This window comes from Pristiophorus japonicus, chromosome 3 (assembly GCF_044704955.1).
Source record: "Pristiophorus japonicus isolate sPriJap1 chromosome 3, sPriJap1.hap1, whole genome shotgun sequence".
NCBI classification, from domain to species: Eukaryota; Metazoa; Chordata; class Chondrichthyes; family Pristiophoridae; genus Pristiophorus; species Pristiophorus japonicus.
Window position 1 is genome coordinate 232,133,031 of NC_091979.1, and position 15,433 is coordinate 232,148,463.

General features: G+C 54.9%; 2 protein-coding genes across 3 annotated transcripts in view; one reads left to right on the forward strand and one right to left on the reverse strand.

The window, feature by feature from the left end:
• Positions 1-758: 758 nt before the first annotated feature.
• dpcd (deleted in primary ciliary dyskinesia homolog (mouse)) lies at positions 759-10,936 on the reverse strand. The gene is made up of 6 exons (XM_070874939.1): positions 10,858-10,936; positions 8,973-9,053; positions 6,141-6,265; positions 5,178-5,311; positions 2,152-2,254; positions 759-1,143 (listed from the first exon to the last, which is right to left on the reverse strand). Exons 1-6 carry the CDS (start codon positions 10,919-10,921, stop codon positions 1,039-1,041), a joined length of 612 nt encoding a protein of 203 aa, XP_070731040.1. The 5' UTR covers positions 10,922-10,936; the 3' UTR covers positions 759-1,038.
• Positions 10,937-11,018: 82 nt separating this feature from the next.
• The window catches only part of poll (polymerase (DNA directed), lambda), a 44,112-nt gene continuing 39,697 nt past the window's right edge, over positions 11,019-15,433 (forward strand). The window contains exon 1 of one of the 2 annotated variants that reach the window (XM_070876394.1): positions 11,019-11,098. The gene's annotated coding sequence lies outside the window, so the exon portion shown is untranslated. Of the gene's footprint in view, positions 11,159-15,433 lie in introns of both variants that reach the window. The other variant, XM_070876393.1, reaches the window with a different exon arrangement.

The window sequence follows — 15,433 nt, forward strand, 5'->3', positions numbered from 1 at the left end:
ATACAGACTGGATGTTACTCAACTGCAGACCATACTGTGTCCTCACAGCATGAACCTCCTGATTTAAATTAAAACAAAATATTTGAATTTATAGATGCACTGGAACTGGTGAGTGTTCAGCCACCTGATGACGGTAGGCAGGTGGATTAACGCCTTGTTTTCTCCCCTTCCTGTCCCAGACGCATTGACCCAGGCTGGGATACAGTGCATTCGCTCAGTCCCTTCACACTATCGAGCGAAGTAACTCTCCTGTCTCATCCCACTGATCCTCAGCACTACAAATAAATAATTGAGGAATAATCTAGTGTCTTTCATGATAACCCAAAGCGCTTTACAGCCAACAAAGTACTTTTTGAAAGTGTCGTCACTGTTGAATTGTAAGAAATGCAGCGGCCAATTTGCGCACAGCAAGCTCCCACAAACAGCAACGTGATCGTGACCAGATAATCTGTTTGTGATGTTGGTTGAGGGATAAATATTGGCCCAGGACACAGGGGAGAACTCCCTTGCTCTTCAAAATAGTGCCAGGGGATCTTTTACGTCCACCAGAAAGGGCAGACGGAGCCTCGGTTTAACAACTCATCCAAAAGACGGCACCTCCGACAGTGCAGCGCTCCCTCAGCACCGCACTGGAGTGTCGAGCTAGATTTTTGTGCTGGAGTCTCGAGTGGGACTTGAACCCACAACCTCCTGACTCAAAGATAAGAGTGCTACCACCGCCCAAGCAGCCTGGAGGTGGCAAGATCACACATTGCAGGTTTAATATAAATACCGCGTATTTTATTGAGGTTCTGCAATTTACAGCGCGACTGGGATGGTGGTAGTATTCCCCTGCCCTCCAAAGCCAGCAAACGCCCTCTCTCCAGTTAGTTTAAGATCTAATTTTAAACCCCCCTCCCCACACTCACACCGTGTCACCCAGTACACTGGGATGTCCTGGGTCACCAGGCTTCATGTTTATCAGCACAGCTGTTGCTAGTGTTCAGCTCCTTCACACAAGGATTCTATGCTGGGGAGCCAGGCGACGAGCATTCAGAATCACTGCGTTTTGCAGTCCACGTCTCCGTCATCAGTCACCTTCATCTTCTTCAGCTCCTGCAACACCTCCTGTTCCAGCCGCAAGATTTCAGCCGGCTTTTGATACTGAGGGAGAAAAAAATCCCTATTAATGCATTTAAAAATCTTAACACCTCAATCTCTCCTGTGGCTTCTCCACTCCCAAGGTCTCTATTACAGCCCCTACCATCGCCAAACATTGCCTTATATCCCTCACCACCCACACCTCACTTTCCTTCTGCATCTACCCCAAAAAAAAACTTTCCCTCAAGTCACTGACAACTCCACTATCAAAATCCCAAATGGCCAGTCTTTGGCCCTCCAATTGCCGTGATAATTCTGCAGCTGTTGGTCAGCTGATCCACTAACCTCATCTCCACTTGTGATACCTCCTGAGATGAAGGAGTTGTCTTATGAAGAAAGGTTGAGCAGGTTGGGCCTATACACATTGGAGTTTAGAAGAATGAGAGTTGATCTTATTGAAATGTATAAAATTATGAGGGGAGCTCAACAGGGTAGATGCAGAGAGGATGTTTCCCCTTGTGGGGGAATCTAGAACTAGGGGCATAGCCTCAGAATAAGGGGTCGCCCATTTAAAATGGAGATGAGGAGGAATTTCTTCTCGGAGGGTCGTGAATCTGGAATTCTCTGCCCCAGAGAGCTGTGGAGGCTGGGTCATTGAATAAATTCAATGCGAAGATAGATTGATTTTTGAATGATAGGGAAGTGAAGGGTTATGGGGACCGGGCGGGGAAGTGGAGTTGAGACCAAGATCAGATCAGCCATGATCTTATTGAATAGCGGAGCAGGCTCGAGGGGCCAGATGGCCTATTCCTGCTCCTTTTTCTCATGTTCTTATACCCTGGTCCCAGGCAAACCCTTATTCTCTCCCACCTGGTCATTCTCTCTGCGCTGACTCCACCTTCACTCCATCAAGTCCAAGGGGTGCAGTGTTGAGCATGCCCGACACACAACAGGTTTAAATCATCCAGTCGGACTGGACCACATCAAGCAATGTCGGGCGTCATTGATGCAGGAGCACACTCTCTCTTTGCCCTGTCGGCTGGGGGTGGTATGGAAAATGAAAGTACTCACTGTGATGATGAGGGTGTTGTTGGCGTGCGTGAAGCTGAGCGCTGAGCAGTCCAGGGGCAATCGGCACCGGTCCATATCTGGAATGTTAAATTTCTTGTAATACCTGGACAGAGCAAAAGGGAGCCCGGGTCAGTCTCAACAGCAGTCTCTTGGATTTATACAACCCCAATAACAGACTAAGAACAACTAACTTGCATTGAGTCGTGCCTTTCATGTTCACAGGACATCCCAAAGCGCTTTACAGCCAATGGAGTACTTTTGGAGTGTAGTCACTGTTGTAATGTGGGAACTATGGCAGCCAAATTGCACACAGCAAGCTCCCACAAACAGCAATGTGATAATGACCAGATAATGTGTGTGATTTTGATTGAGGGATAAATATTGGCCAGGACACCAGGAAGAACTCTCCTGCTCTTCTTCAAATAGTGCCATGAGATCTTTTATATCCATCTGAGGGGGCAGACGGGGCCTCGGTTCAACGTCTCATCCGAAAGCATTCCTTCAGTACTGCACTGGAGTGTCAGATTAACATGTGCTCTCGTCTCTGGAGTGGAGCTCATGGACTTTAGCATCACCAAGTTAGACGCTATGGGGTACAAATTGCCCCCGACCAAAACGGGACGCTCCCACCCCGTTTTGGTGGTTTTTAACCGCAGCTGCGGTTCGGGTCGACTCTTTCGCGAAATTGCGCTCTTTGGGGTTTTTTTTGTTTTGATGCGGGAGTCGGTGTAAATGGGGGCGGTGACTACACCCGAGGGGCAAAAACACGGTGACAGCAATTAAGGGGCAGAAGTTGGGGGCGGGAATGGAGTCGCCGCCGTGATGATGTAATCACGGCACCATGGCTCTCCCCTTCACTTAAAGGGGAGAGCCTCTGCAATTTCAAAACTCTGGGCCACCAGGGAGGGTTTCGGCCAGGCCAGTGGCCTGGCACCCAAAAGGGGGCGCAGGGCTGCCAACATATTTGTCAGGCCAACCTGGCAGTCGGCACCATGTGTTTTTGTAACTGGAAGGATGTTTCCAGTGGGGTTCCACAAGGCTCAGTACTCGGTCCCTTGCTTTTTGTCATATACATCAATGATTTAGACTTCAATGTAGGAGGAATGATTAAGAAGTTTGCAGACGATACAAAAATTGGTAGTGTGGTTAATAGTGAGGAAGAAAGCTGTAGACTGCGGGAAGATATCGACGGACTGGTCAGGTGGGCAGAAAAGTGGCAAGTGGAATTCAATCCGGAGAAGTGTGAGGTAATGCATTTGGGGAGGGCTAACACGGCAAGGGAATACACATTAAATGGTAGGACACAGACGTGTACAGGAACAGAGGAACCTTGAAGTGCATGTCCACAGATCCCTGAAGGTGGCAGGACAGGTAGATAAGGTGGTTAAGAAGGCATACGGGATACTTTCCTTTACTGGCCGAAGCACAGAATACAAGGGCAGGGAGTTTATGCTAAAGCTGTATAAAACTCTAGTTAGGCCACAGCTAGAGTACTGTGTGCAGTTCTGGTCACCACATTACAGGAAGGATGTGATTGCACTGAAGAGGGTGCAGAAATTTACAAGCCTGTTGCCAGGACTGGAGAATTTTAGCTATGAGGAAAGATTGGATAGGCTGGGGTTGTTTTCTTTGGAACAGAGGAAGCTGAGGGGAGACTTAATTGAGGTGTATAAAATTATGAGGGGCCTAGATAGGAAGGACCTGTTTCCCTTAGCAGAGGGAACAGCCACCAGGGGGCATAGATTTAAATGTAATTGGTAGAAGGATTAGAGGAGAGTTAAGGAGAACTTTTTTCACCCAGAGGGTGGTGGGGGTCTGGAACTCACTGCCTGAAAGGATGGTAGAGGCAGAAACCCTCACTTTTAAAAAGTACTTGGATGTGCATTTAAAGTGCCGTAACATACAAGGCTACGGACCAAGAGCTGGAAAGTGGGATTAGGCTAGATAGCTCTTTGTCAGCCGGCACGGACATAATGGGCCGAATGGCCTCCTTCTGTGCCATACATTTCTATGATTCCATGACCCCCATGTGATGCCAATATTTAAAAAGGCATCGAGTGTGAACCAGGAAATTGCAGGCCCATTAGCTTGACTTGTGTGATAGGAAGGTTACTGGAAGGGATCATTAGTAGTGCATAGCATCACCACCTGACAGAGAAAGAGTTATTAAAGAGTCTCGGCGCGGCTTCAGGGAAACGTCATGTCTGACTAACCCGGTTGAATGTTTCGAGGAGGTGATGAGGTTGGTTGAGGTAGGAATCCCGGTTGATACTGTGTACCTTGATGTTCAAAAAATCATTTACTTTTTTTAAACATGTCATTCAGGCTACTTGATGGCTCAATGGGGAAGTGCATTGAAAAGGCTGAGGGGGTGACCTAAAATGTTTTAAATTATGAAAGATTTTGATCGAGTGGATAGAGAGAGAGCGTTTCCACTTTTGGGGAAAAGCAAAACCAGAGGCCATCAATTTAAAGATAGTCAGCAAGAAATCCAATAGGGAATTCAGAAGAAACTTCTTGACTCAGATGTGGAACTCGCTACCACACGGATTGTTGAGGCAATTGGCACAGATGCATTCAAGGGGAAGCTAGATAAGCATATGAAGAGAAGGAAATAGAGGGTTATGCTGATAGTTTCACGAGGAAGGATGGGAGGAGGCTCGAGTGGAGCATAAAGGCTGGCATGGACTGGTTGGGAGATATGGCCTGTTTCTGTGCCATATATCCTATATCTGGGCTCACACATGAAGGATGGACTAATGGGTGAGGCAGCGGGGAGAAGCCAGCACCCATGGGACCCATACCCCAGCAGGAGTCAGCACCAGAGAAGGGTTTGGGGGAATTGGGGGGGGGGGGGGGGGGAACCGACAGGAGAAAGCTCCCAAAAGAAAAACTACAAATGCTGTAAAACTAAAATAAAAACAGAAATTGCAGAAACATATAGCTGGTCTTCCTCGGGTGTGTGAAAGAGAAGAGACAGAGCCCGGGGGCACAGAAACTTCCATCAGCAACGTAAAACGAATTACTTTTTATTAGAGGTTCTCACAATACAGCATCTCTCGGCTGGGTCGATGGTGGCGCTATAGACCTTTCTTGGGTAGGGCAGATTCCGGATCCTCCACTGGAAGCTCGATATGGTGTCTTTCCTTGTGAATATAGGCTGCAATGAGTTTTTAAAAATAGATACAAATTATAATTTTTAAAAGTAACCGGTGTCAGTGTTCCCGCTAAGGTGTGCGGCTGCGATATCACGCAGTAAACTGCGAGGTCCCACGCAGGCCGCCCGCCAGCTTGTACGTTGTAAGTGCCGCGTACACGCAGAAATCTTACGGGACCACGTGTTAATAGAAACACGTCGCAGAACAAAGCACAGCTAACAGGGAACATTGATCGGTGAACTTTATTACAATATATGTTTTAAATCGGGTGGGAGCTGGGTGGAAGTCAGAGAGCAGCATGTGTTAAACCCAATAAGGAGTGCGCACCCTTCCACCAAAGGGCCACCCACACTTAATGAAATCTAGAGAATTTAGGCACAGTCATTTATGCTCCTAGTGTCAGCCGTGACTCAGTAGGTCGCACTCTCGCCTCTGAGTCAAAGACTTGAGCACATAAATCTAGGCTGACACTCCCAGTGAGGGAGCACCGCACTAATGGAGGTGCCGTCTTTTGGATGAGACGTTAAATCGAGGTCCCGTCTGCCCTCTTAGGTGGATGTAAAAGATCCCATTTTGAAGAAGAGCAGGGGAGTTCTCCTGTGTCCTGGGGCCAATATTTATCCCTCAATCAACAACAAAAACAGATTATCTGGTCATTATCACATTGCTGTTTATGGGAGCTTGCTGTGTGCAAGTTGGGTACCGCATTTCCCACAGTACAACAGTGACGACATGCCAAAAAGTACTTCATTGGCTGTAAAGCACTTAGACATGAAAGGTGGACATGAAAGGCTATATAAATGCAAGTCTTATTAGTTTAAACCCACTTACATTGCTGCTACTTTCTTGTATCAGTTGCTGCTCCAGGCCTCCGACTGCTCGAGAAAACGCTTCCCCCACCTCGAACTGCCACTGTCCAGGGGATCTCAGTGTATTCTTCTGCTTCCACTTTCTAACTACAAAGCAGAGAAGATTCTCAATGTGATCGGTATGTGAACCAACAAATACAATCCAGCATGCAACAAACTGAGGAAACCTGTATTCTGTTCAAAATTTAACAGTGAAAACATGCCCTTGTATTTATAGGCTTATAACTCACACGTGACATGGCCAGGTTCATTATCCTAGATTTCCACTGCTCACACAGCAGACAGCTATTCAGAGAAGCTGAATTTGTTGTCTGAATTTGCTCCTGAATTGAACAGGACCAAAATGGAAGGCACTGCCCTAGAGCAGGCAAGGAACAGCAGCAGTATATACTGAGGAGGTCCCAGCAGATTTGAAAACTGCAAATGTAACACCCCTATTTAAAAAATGAGGCAGACAAAAAGCAGCAAACTATAGATCAGTTAGCCTAACATCTGTGGTTGGGAAGATGTTGGAGTCCATTATTAAAGAAGCAGTAGCAGGACATTTGGAAAAGCAAAATTCGGTCAGGCAGAGTCAGCATGGATTTATGAAGGGGAAGTCATGTTTGACAAATTTGTTGGAGTTCTTTGAGGATGAAATAAACATGATGGTTAAAGGGGAACCAGTGTATGTGGTGTATTTGGACTTCCAGAAGGCATTTGACAAGATGCCACATAAAAGGTTACTGCACAATATAAAAGTTCACGGGTTTGGAGGAAATATATTAGCATGGATAGAGGATTGGCTAACTAACAGAACAGAGAGTCGGGATAAATGGTTCATTCTCTGGTTGGAAACCAGTAACTAGTTGGGTGCTGCAAGGATCAGTCTGGGACCCCAACTATTTACAATCTATATTAACGATTTGGAAGGAGGGACTGAATGTAACGTCGGCAAGTTTGCTGACGATACAAAGATGGGGGGAAAAGCAATGTGTGAGGAGGACACAAAAAATCTGCAAAAGGACATAGACAGGCTAAGTGAGTGGGCAAGAATTTTGCAGATGGAGTATAATGTCGGAAGGTGTGAGGTCATGCACTTTGGCAGAAAAAAAATCAAAGAGCAAGTTGCTATTTAAATGGAAAAGATTGCAAAGTGCTGCAGTACAGCGGGACCTGGGGGTACTTGTACATGAAACACAAAAGGATAGTATGCAGGTACAGCAAGTGATCAGGAAGGCCAATGGTATCTTGGCCTTTATTGCAAAGGGGATAGAGTATAAAAGCAAGGAAGTCTTGTTACAGCTGTACAAGGTATTGGTGAGGCCACACCTGGAATACTGCGTGCAGTTTTGGTTTCCATATTTACGAAAGGATATGCTTACTTTGGAGGCAGTTCAGAGAAGGTTCACTAGGTTGATTCCGGGGATGAGCGGGTTGACTTATGAGGAAAGGTTCAGTAGGTTGGGCCTATCTATACACATTGGAATTCAGAAGAATGATAGGTGATCTTATCGAAACGTATAAGATTATGAGGGGGCTTGACAAGGTAGATGCAGAGAGGATGTTTCCACTGATGGGGGAGACGAGAACTAGAGGCCGTGATCTTAGAATAAGGGGCCGCCCATTTAAAACAGATGAGGAAGAATTTCTCCTCTGAGGGTTGTAAATCTGTGGAATTTGCTGCCTCAGAGAGCTGTGGAAGCTGGAACATTGAATACATTTAAGACAGAAATAGACAGTTTCTTAAACAATAAGGGGTTATGGGAAGCGGGCGGGGAAGTGGAGCTGAGTCCATGATCAGATCAGCCGTGATCTTATTGAATGGCGGAGCAGGCTCAAGGGGCCGTATGGCCTATTCCTGTTCCTATTTCTTATATTCTTATGAGACGGTAACAGCCTGTGCAGCCCTGCTCCAGTAACCACAACTACACCGGAATAAATGGTGCAGACACGTTACTGATGTGTCACCGAGCCATACAGAAGATGGCAGCTGTGATACATAGTCTGTACTGAATTTAATAACCTGTGGTATACCTAACTTAGCCGTGTTTGATGGGACAGTGTAGAGGGAGCTTTACTCTGTATCTAAGCCGTGCTGTACCTGCCCTGGGAGTGTTTGATGAGACAGTGTAGAGGGAGCTTTACTCTGTATCTAACCCCGTGCTGTACCTGCCCTGGGAGTGTTTGTTGGGACCATGTGAAGGCAAGAGAAGGGTGGAAATTGGAAGCAAAGTTGACAACATTTTTCAGTTCGGGGCAACAGCAGGAAACGGGACTGATACAGTCATCAATGTACCGGAAACAGAGGTGAGGGAGGGGACCCGAGTAGGACTGGAACAAAGAACGTTTTACATATCCCTTGAAAAGGCAAACAAGAGAAAGCCCAGCCACCTCCCTTTGACTTTCAAGGGCACCATATTCAGCGAGCTCCCCCGTACCTCAGTCTAACATTCTGGGGGGTCACCAATGACCAGAAGCTGAACGGGACCAGCTACATCAACACTCTGTGACATGTGTCTCCCCTCCTGACCCCCTCAAAGCCACTCCACATCTACAAAGCCCAAGTCAGGAGTGTGCTGGAATACTCGGTGCTTGCCAGGCCCGGTGAGTCCGATCTACAGGATCCACTGCGGCAACTCGCCAAGGTTACTTCAAAATGTAGCCTTGCGCATGACAGCAACAGCCCAAGAACAAATTTTAAAAGTGTTTGCATAAAATGTCTGTGGAGTTCAGAAAGAAATATTAAACAGACCCATTAACCAGCACGCTGCCAGAGGAAATTATAGCCTACAGTGAACAATCTGATCCTCACCCGTGAGTTGATCGTTGGAGACTTCATATTCTTCCACCAGTTCTCTGCCATCAGGAAACAAATAATGCACTTTCCTCTTACCTGGGGGGGAGGGGGGAGGAAACAAATGTTAAGAGCTGAGAGGAGTCAGCATTACAATCAGCACAAGAGACACAGACAGCGGAACAATTCACACATATCTTGCAGTGAATCCTCAGATTAACTCTTTTAAACTTATTGGTTCCCAAAGATCTGCCCCTTAGTCGCAACCAATTTCCCTAAGCACCATAAATATTGCCTTTCCCTGCACCACCAATGTTTTATCTCATAGAATCATAGGATGGTTACAGCACAGGAGGAGGCCATTCGGCCAGTCGAGCCCGTGCCAGCTCTCTGCAAGAGCACTTCAGCTAGTCCCACTCCCCCGTCCTTGTCCCCGCAGCCCTGCAAATTTGTTTCCTTCAGGTACTTATCCAATTCCCTTTTGAAAGCCACGACTGAATCTGCTTCCACCACCCTTTCAGGCAGTGCATTCCAGATCCTAACCACTCGCTGCGCAAAAAAAGATTTGTCATGTCACCATTGGTTCTTCTGCCAATGGGCACAGTTTCTCTCTATCTACTCAGTCCAGACCCCTCATGATTTTGAACACCCCTATCCTCTCAACCTTCTCTGCTCTAAGGAGAACCACCCCAGCTTCTCCAGTTTATTCACATAACTGGTCTCTCATCCATGGAATCGATCTCATAAATCTTTTCTGCACCCTCTCTCTGAGGCCTTCACATCCTTCCTAAAGTGCAGTGCCCAGAATTGGTAACAAAACTCCAGTTGAAGCCAAACCAGTGTTTTATAACTTCTTTGCTTTTGTACTCTATGCCTCTATTTATGAAGCCCACGATCCTGTATGCTTTTTTTTAAAAACTGCTTTCTCAACCTGCCCTGCCACCTTCAACAATTTGTGCACATATACCCCCCAGGTGTCTTTGTTCATGCACCCCCTTTAGGATTGTACCCTTCAGTTTATATTGCCTCTCCGCGTTCTTCCTATCAAAATGCATCACTTCGCATTTTTGTGCGTTAAATTTCATCTGCCACTTGTCCGCCCATTTCACCAGCCTTTTGAAGTCCATCATTATCCTCATTGTTCACTATCTATCCAAGTTTTGGGTCATCTGCAAATTTTTAAATTGTGCCCTGTACACCCAAGTCATGAATATATATCAAGAAAAGTTTCACTGGCCTGCTCAGAGTTTGCACAGTATCCCTTCCCCCGCACCCGTTCTCCCCTTCTCCAACAGCTTGGCTTCTCGCTCAGCTTCGCTCAAACCCGCTGCTCCATCTGTGTCCGCGCGGGGACACCAGGCCCTTCCAGTCTCCGGTGCCCTGTCCCTCCCCGGGCCCGGCCTCTCCCCGCTCCCTTCTGTACGCCAACCCAGCCTCTCCCCGCCCCGGCCTCTCCCCGCTCCCCCCCTGGCCCCGGCCTCTCCCGCCGCCTCCCCGCCTGGCCCCGGCCTCTCCCCGCTCCCTCCCTGGCCCCGGCCTCTCCCCGCTCCCCCCCCCCTGGCCCCGGCCTCTCCCCGCTCCCCCCCCCCTGGCCCCGGCCTCTCCCCGCTCCCCCCCCCCTGGCCCCGGCCTCTCCCCGCTCCCCCCCCCTGGCCCCGGCCACTCCCCGCTCCGCCCTGGCCCCGGCCTCTCCCCGCTGCCCCCCCCTGGCCCCGGCCTCTCCCCGCTGCCCCCCCCTGGCCCCGGCCTCTCCCCGCTCCCCCCCCCCTGGCCCCGGCCTCTCCCCGCTCCCCCCCCCTGGCCCCGGCCTCTCCCCGCTCCCCCCCCCTGGCCCCGGCCTCTCCCCGCTCCCCCCCCTGGCCCCGGCCTCTCCCCGCTCCCCTCTGTCCCCGGCCTCTCTCACCCTCCTGCACCGCCGCGGTTTTTTTCGCCTGCTGCAAACTTTCCAACCAACCGCGCGCCGCCATCTTGTTGTAGTTACCGCGCTCTCCATGGCAACCGCGGCCCCGCCCATTGCCCTGTGACCCCCCCGGCGGCTCGCCCCCTCAGGCTGACCCTTGTGGCCCCGCCCATTGCTCTGTGACCCGCGGCCCCGGTTCGCGCTCGGATCCTCAGCGACCAACCGGCTCGGGCACATTTCCCAGGTTTTTAACATTTAACAAACCGGAAATGCCCGGCTCTATTTGGGACCCATTTGCGGTGAGGTGAGAAAATCCCCAAATCTCCCATCCCCCGGCCCACACACTGCTCGATCCCCGGGCCCACACACCCCGGGCCATGGTCGATGCCCGGGCCCACACACCCCGGGCCATGGTCTATCCCCGGGCCCACACACCCCGGGCCATGGTCTATCCCCGGGCTCATACACCCCGGGCCATGGTCTATCCCCAGGCCCACACATCCCGGGCCATGGTCTATCCCCAGGCCCACACACCCCGGGCCATGGTCTGTCCCCAGGCCCACACACCCCGGGCCATGGTCTATCCCCGGGCCCACACACCCCGGGCCATGGTCTATCCCCGGGCTCACACACCCCGGGCCATGGTCACACCCCGGGCCATGGTCTATCCGCAGGCCCACACACCCCGGGCCATGGTCTATCCCCGGGCCCACACACCCCGGGCCATGGTCTATCCCCGGGCCCACACACACCGGGCCATGGTCCATCGCTGGGGCCCACACACCCCGGGCCATGGTCCATCCCTGGGGCCCACACACCCCAGGCCATGGTCTATCCCCGGGCCCACACACCCCGGGCCATGGTCTATCCCCAGGCCCACACACCCCGGGCCATGGTCTATCCCCCGGCCCACACACCCCGGGCCATGGTCTATCCCCTGGCCCACACACCCCGGGCCATGGTCTATCCCCGGGCCCACACACCCCGGGCCATGGTCTATCCCCAGGCCCACACACCCCGGGCCATGGTCTATCCCCGGGCCCACACACCCCGGGCCATGGTCTATCCCCAGGCCCACACACCCCGGGCCATGGTCTATCCCCTGGCCCACACACCCCGGGCCATGGTCTATCCCCGGGCCCACACACCCCGGGCCATGGTCTATCCCCGGGCCATGGTCTATCCCCGGGCCCACACACCCCGGGCCATGGTCTATCCCCGGGCCCACACACTGCTCGATCCCCGGGCCCACACACCCCGGGCCATGGTCTATCCCCGGGCCCACACACTGCTCGATCCCCGGGCCCACACACCCCGGGCCATGGTCTATCCCCGGACCCACACACCCCGGGCCATGGTCTATCCCCGGGCCCACACACCCCGGGCCATGGTCTATCCCCGGGCTCATACACCCCGGGCCATGGTCACACCCCGGGCCATGGTCTATCCCCAGGCCCACACATCCCGGGCCATGGTCTATCCCCAGGCCCACACACCCCGGGCCATGGTCTATCCCCGGGCCCACACACCCCGGGCCATGGTCTATCCCCGGGCTCACACACCCCGGGCCATGGTCACACCCCGGGCCATGGTCTATCCGCAGGCCCACACGCCCCGGGCCATGGTCTATCCCCAGGCCCACACACCCCGTGCCATGGTCTATCCCCGGGCCCACACACGCCGGGCCATGGTCTATCCCCGGGCCCACACACACCGGGCCATGGTCCATCGCTGGGGCCCACACACCCCGGGCCATAGTCCATCCCTGGGGCCCACACACCCCAGGCCATGGTCTATCCCCGACCCACACACCCCGGGCCACGGTCTATCCCCAGGCCCACACACCCCGGACCATGGTCCATCGCTGGGGCCCACACACCCCGGGCCATGGTCCATCCCCAGGCCCACACACCCCGGGCCATGGTCTATCCCCAGGCCCACACACCCCGGGCCATGGTCTATCTCCGGGCCCACACACACCGGGCCATGGTCCATCGCTGGGGCCCACACACCCCGGGCCATAGTCCATCCCTGGGGCCCACACACCCCAGGCCATGGTCTATCCCCGACCCACACACCCCGGGCCATGGTCTATCCCCAGGCCCACACACCCCGGACCATGGTCCATCGCTGGGGCCCACACACCCCGGGCCATGGTCCATCCCCAGGCCCACACACCCCGGGCCATGGTCTATTCCCAGGCCCACACACCCCGGGCCATGGTCTATCCCCGGGCCCACACACCCCGGGCCATGGTCTATCCCCGGGCTCACACACCCCGGGCCATGGTCACACCCCGGGCCATGGTCTATCCGCAGGCCCACACACCCCGGGCCATGGTCTATCCCCGGGCCCACACACCCCGGGCCATGGTCTATCCCCGGGCCCACACACACCGGGCCATGGTCCATCGCTGGGGCCCACACACCCCGGGCCATGGTCCATCCCTGGGGCCCACACACCCCAGGCCATGGTCTATCCCCGGGCCCACACACCCCGGGCCATGGTCTATCCCCAGGCCCACACACCCCGGGCCATGGTCTATCTCCCGGCCCACACACCCCGGGCCATGGTCTATCCCCTGGCCCACACACCCCGGGCCATGGTCTATCCCCGGGCCCACACACCCCGGGCCATGGTCTATCCCCAGGCCCACACACCCCGGGCCATGGTCTATCCCCGGGCCCACACACCCCGGGCCATGGTCTATCCCCCGGCCCACACACCCCGGGCCATGGTCTATCCCCAGGCCCACACACCCCGGGCCATGGTCTATCCCCTGGCCCACACACCCCGGGCCATGGTCTATCCCCGGGCCCACACACCCCGGGCCATGGTCTATCCCCGGGCCATGGTCTATCCCCGGGCCCACACACCCCGGGCCATGGTCTATCCCCGGGCCCACACACTGCTCGATCCCCGGGCCCACACACCCCGGGCCATGGTCTATCCCCGGGCCCACACACTGCTCGATCCCCGGGCCCACACACCCCGGGCCATGGTCTATCCCCGGGCTCATACACCCCGGGCCATGGTCACACCCCGGGCCATGGTCTATCCCCAGGCCCACACATCCCGGGCCATGGTCTATCCCCAGGCCCACACACCCCGGGCCATGGTCTATCCCCGGGCCCACACACCCCGGGCCATGGTCTATCCCCGGGCTCACACACCCCGGGCCATGGTCACACCCCGGGCCATGGTCTATCCGCAGGCCCACACGCCCCGGGCCATGGTCTATCCCCAGGCCCACACACCCCGTGCCATGGTCTATCCCCGGGCCCACACACGCCGGGCCATGGTCTATCCCCGGGCCCACACACACCGGGCCATGGTCCATCGCTGGGGCCCACACACCCCGGGCCATAGTCCATCCCTGGGGCCCACACACCCCAGGCCATGGTCTATCCCCGACCCACACACCCCGGGCCATGGTCTATCCCCAGGCCCACACACCCCGGACCATGGTCCATCGCTGGGGCCCACACACCCCGGGCCATGGTCCATCCCCAGGCCCACACACCCCGGGCCATGGTCTATCCCCAGGCCCACACACCCCGGGCCATGGTCTATCTCCGGGCCCACACACACCGGGCCATGGTCCATCGCTGGGGCCCACACACCCCGGGCCATAGTCCATCCCTGGGGCCCACACACCCCAGGCCATGGTCTATCCCCGACCCACACACCCCGGGCCATGGTCTATCCCCAGGCCCACACACCCCGGACCATGGTCCATCGCTGGGGCCCACACACCCCGGGCCATGGTCCATCCCCAGGCCCACACACCCCGGGCCATGGTCTATTCCCAGGCCCACACACCCCGGGCCATGGTCTATCCCCGGGCCCACACACAACGGGCCATGGTCCATCCCTGGGGCCCACACGCCCCGGGCCATGGTCTATCCCCAGGCCCACACACCCCGGGGCATGGTCTATCTCCGGGCCCACACACCCCGGGCCATGGTCCATCCCTGGGGCCCACACACCCCGGGCCATGGTCCATCCCTGGGGCCCACACACCCCAGGCCATGGTCTATCCCCGACCCACACACCCCGGGCCATGGTCTATCCCCAGGCCCACACACCCCGGGCCATGGTCCATCGCTGGGGCCCACACACCCCGGGCCATGGTCTATCCCCAGGCCCACACACCCCGGGCCATGGTCTATCCCCAGGCCCACACACCCCGGGCCATGGTCTATCCCCGGGCCCACACACCCCGGGCCATGGTCCATCCCTGGGGCCCACACACCCTGGGCCATGGTCTATCCCCAGGCCCACACACCCCGGGGCATGGTCTATCTCCGGGCCCACACACCCCGGGCCATGGTCCATCCCCAGGCCCACACACCCCGGGCCATGGTCTATCCCCAGGCCCACACACCCCGGGCCATGGTCTATCCCCGGGCCCACACACCCCGGGCCATGGTCCATCCCTGGGGCCCACACACCCTGGGCCATGGTCTATCCCCAGGCCCACACACCCCGGGGCATGGTCTATCTCCGGGCCCACACACCCCGGGCCATGGTCCATCCCTGGGGCCACACACCCCGGGCCATGGTCCATCCCTGGGGC